The sequence below is a fragment of the Wolffia australiana genome, chromosome 13 (assembly GCF_029677425.1).
Source record: "Wolffia australiana isolate 7733 chromosome 13, ASM2967742v1".
In the NCBI taxonomy this organism is placed as follows: domain Eukaryota; kingdom Viridiplantae; phylum Streptophyta; class Magnoliopsida; order Alismatales; family Araceae; genus Wolffia; species Wolffia australiana.
Window position 1 is genome coordinate 535,218 of NC_135847.1, and position 8,943 is coordinate 544,160.

At 41.4% G+C, this 8,943-nt stretch overlaps 1 protein-coding gene across 1 annotated transcript; it reads right to left on the reverse strand.

Moving 5' to 3' along the window:
• Window positions 1-6,515: 6,515 nt before the first annotated feature.
• LOC144711474 (transcription initiation factor TFIID subunit 11-like) lies at window positions 6,516-8,098 on the reverse strand. The gene is made up of 4 exons (XM_078585489.1): window positions 7,783-8,098; window positions 6,916-7,003; window positions 6,735-6,838; window positions 6,516-6,660 (listed from the first exon to the last, which is right to left on the reverse strand). Exons 1-4 carry the CDS (start codon window positions 8,079-8,081, stop codon window positions 6,540-6,542), a joined length of 612 nt encoding a protein of 203 aa, XP_078441615.1. The 5' UTR covers window positions 8,082-8,098; the 3' UTR covers window positions 6,516-6,539.
• Between the last annotated feature and the right edge of the window lie 845 nt (window positions 8,099-8,943).

The window sequence follows — 8,943 nt, forward strand, 5'->3', positions numbered from 1 at the left end:
TGGGGTATTCATCTCGCCAAAAGGGGTACAAGTGTTACCATCCGTCTACTCATCGGTTCCATGCGAGTAAGGATGTTACGTTTGATGAGCCTGCTCCCTTCTACTCAACTCTTCCCGCATCTTCTCCTCCCCTCGAACTTTTGGACATGTCTCTTGGCTTCCTTATTCCGCTGTCCCCTTTGTTTGTGTCTCTTCTCCTTCTATACCACTGGCCCCTCCTCTATCACCTCTCCCCTCTTCGTTAGACCCTCTTCTTCCTGCTTTGGCCCCTCTCTCCTTCTTCCCTCTCCTCTTGACGGTTTACCGGCCCCACTTACGTTCGATGTGCCCATCCCTCTCTAATGCACCGCCTTGTAGTGAACCCAACCCTTCTCTTCTTCTTGCCCAACTGGCTTCCTCTTCTCCATCTCCTTACCCCTTAGCCAATTCCCTCTCTTCTCATCGTCTTTCACCTTCTTATCATGCCTTCCTCACTAGCCTTGACTCCATTGCTCTCCCAAAAACCGTCGCCAAAGCTCTTTCACATCCTTAGTAGCGTCATGCATGTTGGGTTTGATGCTTTAGTTCGTCCATGGAAATCATGTTTCCATGGATGCGGAAGCGTGGTCGATCGATTCTCAATCGATCTTTAAAACAAAATACTGAGTACCTTTTGGGGAACTCATTCCACCCATGACTTGGTCGCTCCGAGATCGTTCTGAAGCTATTCATGCATCCGGCCTCTAGAAGTATCCACGCAATCACTTGGGGCTTGGATCTCCACACCTTCTTCTTCAACTCTTCTTGAAAATCTAGATGATCTCTTCACCATGAAGAAATTCTTCCTTGGATGAGTGGAGAAGGGGAGAGGCTCTCAAGTTAGGGTTGCATGGTTCCTTCAAATGAGACCCCTTTCCCTCTTTATATTTTACTTAAGGTTTTTCTCAAAAATCCTCCAAAGTAAAATATATCCACCAATGCCCTTATGACCTTGTGTGTGTGACCCTCTAGGCCCATGTATCATTCTACTTAATAACTTTAATAGCCCAATAACATTTATTGACTAACCTTATTAATTAACTATATCAATATATAGATTAATTAAATAAGGATCGATTTAACCCAATTGATAAGCTAAGTTTTCAGCCCGTGGGGTGCCAAGCTATACCTCGTGCTCTAGAAGATACCGAGTATTCTCGAACTCTCTCATGGAACCTTTACCTTCATCGGTTACCGTATATGTATAATCCATCATTCGCGTGAGAGTCTCGAATGACTTAGAGTATAGTTTATCGTCAAACCCTAATCCGCCATTCGATTAGTACTGATGTATAACCGAGATCACTAGACAACGCCTTTTTCAATATCCTCACTACCTTGGCCAGGGATTTTTTCTGCATCGTCTTCCTTGAGTTAATCCCCTCTTATACTGAGGGCGGATGATCCCATCTTGACCACTGAATCACCTCTGTAAGCTTCTTACTACATTCGATATATAACTTAATTGAATCCCACGACTAGAGACTTGAAAGCCATAGTCAAAATCTAGTCGTCCACTCACGTGATGTCCATGGGGTCTCAGGTCAGTGGATCACTCATACAATCGTGACTTGAATCGACCTGATTGACATTTAGGTATAATATCATTCAAGGATTCGTACGGATCAATTCAGTGAATTATTTCTCTAAAGAGTACCCACCATCTGTCCTTAGTGTCGCCACACTAATAGTCACAAGATCAGTTATGTTAACCGTATAAGTAGGATTAGCTAGTGCAATTCTATTAGGATAATTCGATGTCCATCTCGACTATCCATCGAATAGGAATATTTAGAATACATCTTCAAAGACCAATGATCACTGTTATGATCTCATCATAATTCACTCAATCATTGCATGTATTCATGGACTTCATTATAAACATCACATGGAACAATAATGAACGTAAATATTTTAAATTCAATGAAGTTAAATAAACATAGAATGTGTGATTGACTTGACGCCCACATAATATCCATCAATCTTTCACTTGGACTAAAGTCAATCACCCTTGTTCGACAATCCTATTGTTTGAAAGTGATGCTCAAAGACTTCATGAGCTAGTGGCTTAGTTAGTAGGTCTACTATATTGTCGGTTGATGGAACCCTTTCCATCACAATATCTCCTCGTGCAATGATCTCCCTAATCAAGTGAAATCACTTAGAATGTGTTCTGACTTCTGATGACACTGTGAATCTTTCACTTGTGCTATTGCACCATTGTTGTCGCACAACGGAATAGTTTCTGAGATGGACGGAACAATACCAAGTTCTGTGATAAATTTCTTCAACCAAACTGCTTCCTTGACGGTCTCGACTGCTGTTATGTATTCAACTTTTATCGTCGAGTCTACGGTAGTACTCTACTTGGAACTCTTCCAAGATATCGTGACTCCACTTAGTGTAAATAGGAATCCAGATGTAGGTCTACTATCGTTTGGATCCGATTGGAAACTACAGTCACTGTAACCCTAGAGCCTCAACTCCTTTCCTCTATAAATCAGAAATATATCCTTAGTACTTCTTAAGTACTTAATGATGCATTTCACTGCTAACCAGTGTTCCTCTCCAGGGTCTGTCTGAAATCTGCTCGCTTTCCCCTCCTGGGTTTGTCTTCGAACAAAAGCAACATTTGGTACATCGCATCGGGTACATGACAAATCCAATAGCCGAAGCATATGGAACTTTAGACATCATCGCTCTATCTTTAGGAGTCTTAGGTGAGTGCTCCTTAGATATTTGAACTCCATGTCTCATTAGTATGAGACCTCTCTTAGAGTTCTCCATCTCAAACCTTTTGACAATGATGTCTATGTATATAGATTGGGACAATCCTAGCAACCTCCTCGATCTATCTCTATAGGTACGTATTCCCAATGCGTAGGTTGTCTCTCCCAAATCTTTCATAGAGAAAGTCTTGAATAATCACGCCTTTCCTGATGACAACATTCCTACATCATTCCCAATGAGTAAAATATCATCAACATATAAAATCACAAAAGTGATTGCGCTCCCACTGGTTTTCTTGTATACACATGGTTCATCTTCATTCTTAATGAAGTCGTAAGATCTAATAGCCTCATTAAATCTGAGATTCCAACTCCTCAAAGCTTGCTTTAATCCATAAATGGATCTTTGCAACTTGCACAACTTATCTTGAAATTCCTTGGATTCATAACCCTCGGGTTGTATCATATACACCTCTTCCTCAAGGTTTCCATTGAGGAAAGCAGTCTTGACATCCATTTGCCAGATTTCATAGCTGCGGTGTGCAGCTATGGCGAGAAGAATTCTGATTGATCTTATCATGGCAACTGGAGAAAATGTTTTGTCATAGTCAACTCCTTGCCTTTGACGATAACCTTTCACAACAAGTCTTGCCTTGTATGTATCAACTTGTCTATCTGCACCAATCTTTTTCTTAAAGATCCACTTATACCCGATAGGTACTATACCTTCAGGCGGGTCAACCAAGTGACATACTTGATTTTGGTGCATAGATTGGATTTCAGAATCCATTGCTTCTTGCCATCTCTAAGAGTCAGAATCTCGAACCGCGTCATCGTATGTTAGAGGATCATCATCCTTAAGATGTAGTGTCTCGACTTCATCTGATTCAATATGTCTGATATAGCGATCAGGTTATCTCACTACTCTTCTTGACTTACGTTGCTCTAGTGTATTTACCTTAACATGTTCATGAACTGAGCGCTCATTTTATAAGCTAGTATTTATGTCTTGATTTAGAACTTCTTCCAAAATTACTTTACTCCCACTATCTTCTCTTACAAGATATTCATCCTCTAGAAAGATGGTCCTCTTTGAAACAAAAACAATTTGTTCCTCGGGCCGATAAAAGTATCCATGTATCTCTTTTGGATATCCCACAAATCTATACAGCTCAGTTCAGTTCTCATCATAGTTCACTCAATCATTGCATGTATTCATGGACTTCATTATAAATATCACACGAAACAAAATGAATGAAAATATTTTATTTAATGAACTTAAATAAACATGGAATGTGTGATTGACTTGACGGACACATAATATCCATCAATGCCATGAAATATGAACTTTTTGCTCTGGCTAAAAACCACACTTGAGATCTTGTTCCCTTACCCTCTAGTAAACATGTGGTTGGCTGTTGTAAGGTGTATACTATCAAATACAAATCAGATGACTCTCTAGAACACTATAAAGCTCGTCTGGTCGCCAAAGGCTACACCCAAGAATTTGGTGTTGACTATCAAGACACATTTGCTCTTGTTGCTAAGATGAACAATGTTCACCTTCTCATCAATCTTGCAGCTCATCATGGATGGTCTTTGGCCCAATTCGATGTCAAGAATGCATTTCTTCACTGTGATCTCTAGGAGATTTATATGTCCTTGCCTTTAGGCTATTCTGCACCATCATCAGACACGTCCCTGGTTCGTCGGCTGAAAAAGATGCTCGACGGCTTAAAGCAGTCTCCTCGTGCTTGGTTTGGTCGCCTAACTCAATTCATGAAACATCGTAGCTATTCTCAGTGTAATGGTGACAATACCTTGTTCTATCGTCATTCCTCGCCCGGGGGAGTGACTCTTCTTCTGGTTTATGTTGATGATATTATTATCACAAGGACTGCTTCCCTTTTTCTTGTTGAACTAATAGATCATCTTGCTCAAAAATTTGATGACAAACCTCTTGGACCATTGCACTATTTTCTAGGCATTGAGGTTGACCTTATTCAAGAACTTGGGAAATGTGATGCACAACCTCTTCCTACTCCCATTGAAGCCAACCATCATCTCTCTCTCTCTTTCCGAACATGACGATCCGATTGACCAAGATTGGTACCAGCGCCTTGTTGGCATACTTATTTATCTCACTCATACACGTCCAGATATTGCCTATGCTGTTAGTATTCTGAGTCAGTTTATGCATTCTCCTCGCCTATGTCATATGCGAGCCGCTGACCGTGTACTTCGTTACCTCAAAGATATTATTGGTTTTGGGTTAGTCTTCAAAAGACAGAGTGGTCTTCATTTAGACATTTACACCAATTCTGATTATGCAGGCTCCATGACAGGTCGTTGGTCGACCATAGGGTACTGTTCTTTTCTTGGTGGCAATCTCATCACTTGGTGCAGCAAAAAAACAAAAAGTATCCCGCTCAAGTGCTGAGGCCAAATTTCGGGCACTTGCTCAAGGTATCTGTGAAGGACTGTGGCTTTGCAATCTATTAACTGAGCTCCAACTGATCAATGCTCAACCCATTCACCTTTTTGTGACAACAAGTCAGCTATTAGTATTGCTCATGATCCCTTACAACATGATCATACTAAACATGTGGAGCTAGATTGCCATTTCATTAAAGAAAAGCTGGACCACGACAGCTTCTGCACTATTTATGTTCCCTCCGTTCAACAACGGGCTGATATCTTCACCAAAGGCTTACCAAGGTTTCGCTTCCGAGAATTGTGTGGCAAGCTGGGAGTGGGCGAAATCCACTCTCCAGCTTGAAGGGGAGTGTTGAAATATTATTTCATAATGGGCCATTACAGTTATATTGTCTAATGGGCCCTTATCGTGACCCATTAGATATGACTTATCTCTCTCCTCTATAAGTGGCTGTATCAAACCCTAACGGGATTTTTCTAAGCTGAGTTCATTTTTGTTTCTTCTTTCTCCCTCCTCTCTCTCTCGCTCTCTACCCGATGATCAGGTTCTTCACCTTGTGTCGCCTTAATTTTGAGATATTTGTTGGTTAATGATAATTATTGATTTTCTCTTGATTTGTTAAATGCTCTTGTGGTTCCTTCTCTTCTAAACTTTTAATTGGGTAGTGTTGAACCATTGGTGTCTATTGAATCAGAGGCGTATGAATCATTCCCTCGATTGGCCCGTGCTAAGTACGTAGCTCACAGGTTCAAGTCCTGCCCAACATGACTAAACCCATTCAGATCAACCTAAAAGAATTTTATATCAATATTACATGCTATTAACTAAAATTTGCACAAAACCATATGATAAAGGCAGAGAGAATGAAAGAGTGAGAGAGGGAAAGAAAGGGAGAGAGAGAGAGATTCGCAGAGAGAAAGAGAGAGTGACAAAGGGACATGGAACTAGAGAGAGAGGGAGTGAGAGAGGAAGGAAGAGAGAAGAGATGATATGGAGGGAGAGAACGAACGATAGACAGATGGAGCAGAAGGGAGAGAGAGAGATGTTAACAGATAAATTTCCGGTTAGTCTGGGGATAAAACCACTAATATGTTTGCTATACTTGTCATAAAAATGCAGAGAAGTCAGACATTATTGGAAAGAAAAAACCATCCAAGAGTCAAAAACAAAAGAAATGACAACTGAATAAAAAGACATATCAGTCATGAAAGTCAGAAAGACGGTCCATATTTTATTATATTTTTATTCCAAAAAACTTGTTGTTTACATGATTTTGTATGAAATATACAAAGAACCAAAAGCAATAGGAAAAAAAAATCTGATGCGAAAAGATGGCGGCTACTGTACCTTTTTCATCAGAAGAGCCTTGAGATAAAATTCCGGGGCACTTTGCCTTCGAGTTTCAATCTCCTGTATGCTTCTCTGATGTGGCAGGGCCTGAGTGGCCCGCTTTCCCTTCTCTCCGTCATGATTATCCTGCCTACAATTTCCATTTCAGAGAATAATGAATTTTAAGTCCACTTTAAGCATTATAGAAGAACCATTTTTACTTGCCTAACTCGATGAGATCCCCAACGAACATTTTTGCAATCCCACACATCACAATTGTCATGGGCATGGAGACCTTTTGATTTCCAGTCGCACAAGTCAAAAGCTGGAGATTTGGGCAGAGATTAACAACTGTAAATTTTGATCAAAATAAAAATGATTGAAGAACAGGGTATCTGACACCTTCTTCATATTGGATCTTTGGAAGTTGGACCTTCTAAATGATTCGTATCTGTCCATTTGTTCTTTTGTAAATTGGGACAAAATCATCCTGTGATAGCGAAAGAGAAACCTTGAGCTAGAAATTTTTCTTTATTTTTCTAGTTCATCAGAGCTAGAAAATTATTTGAACTAAATAATTTCCATTTACGAATGTAGCTAATCGGGCCCTCAGAAAACTTAAAAAGAAATGACCCCACGATAGAAGATTTCAACGCGGCTTTAAAAAATATCTTGAAAAATCTTGAATATAAATTACCTGAATGAGAACCAGAGAGAATTTTTAATTTTTCGATAATATTTAAAATTATAAATTTAGTCTACGACGCAATATGTCCTCGACATTAATGTAAGTTAAACATCGACTCTGATGCACAGCGCGAGGGGATATGAATGAGAGAAGAAACTAATGGCTTAATTCACGCTGCCTCTCGGGGATACTTGGATATTCATTTCATGACCAAAAATAAACCAAAAATAACCATATAAAACGTCATATAAAAAACGAACTGAGCATACGACGAATAATCGCATTATCTATCACGTTTTTCCCAAAAAAATGGAGGCACTCAGACGGAAAAAAAAAAGTCTCCGGAAAGTAAATCTAAAATTTCGCTCCCGAATCCCGTCAGCGGGGGAAACAAGAACCCAACATAAAAGGGGGCCGCTCAATTTATCATCTACACCTTTTGAAGTTTCATGATCTCCACCGTTCTATGAAATGCGCTCCGAAAAACTATAGAGAAAAAACCTTCGGCAAGAAAGATTCAAGCAGATTCATTTAACACAGTCGAGGAAAATCAGTAAACACAAATAAAATTCAGTACTCACTTAATCTTCTCCACCTTGTGAAGGTCCGAAGAACCGAGCCGGCCAACGTCCACCTCCACATTATCCTCCTCCTCGTCTTCGTCATCGTCATCCCTCCCTCCGCCCTCACCTCCTTGTTCAAAATTTTCTCTGATCTTGCCAGAGGACGACGTATCGAGGTGCTGCGACGGCCATTCATGGCGGCCTTGGATCTCCCCTTCGCCTTCGCCCTGACCTCCGTTCTCTTCTTCAGGAAGCGCCTCCGAAGACGAAGCTTCAAGCTCCGCAGCGATGGCCGCCTCGAACGGATCTCTCAACATCCCGCCTTCTTCTAAGTTCTAACCAACCGACGAGAACGAACCTCTCACAACGAACTCTATTTATAGACTTGTTCAAAAGTGGGCTCCACCGAATTTCGTGGCGGGCCCACTGGGCTTCAAGTCCAAAAAGCAAGGCAAATAATTGCAAATAAATATTAGGGAAGGGCACGTCCTGGACGAGACGCCCCGGACGTGACGGGGCGGACGACGCTCTGTGACACACAGTGATGTGATGAAAGTTTTGTCACATGACCGTCCCGTCACATATGCGAGGATTTCAGAAAAATCCGTCACGTTCGTGTCACCGTCACGGTTTGCGGCGTCCCCGTCACCGGACGATGTCACCTTTACGTGTGACGGAAAAAATGCCATGAAATCGAGTTAGCGACGCCGCGTGGCGAAACCTAGGCCATCGAAAGCTTAAATCTAACGATTTTTAAGCTTTTTTGGTCATTTTTTAAAAATTCATCACTGCCGTCATCCGTGATGACCGTCGCATCACGTCACCTGTCCGAGGAGCCCCGTCACCGTCACGTCACCGTCACGGCCAGTTCATCATCCATCATCGTCACCGTCATGAGTCCCTAATTTCGTCACCATCGCCGTCAAGTCATCCATCACGTTGACATCACTGTGATGTGTGACATGATGGATGACGGCTGCCATTCCCTACAAATGATCTAAATTAATTGTCATGGGTTTAAGAATTTCTGTGGAGCAGCAGCATCTGGAATAAGGTTGGGCACATCCCGCATGGGAAATGACAGGACGGGTGACAATTGGTGACGGATGGAACTGTTAGGAATCATTTGTCATGTCTCCAGTCCCATCACATTTTCGGTGCACATTGTGTGCCCTCGCA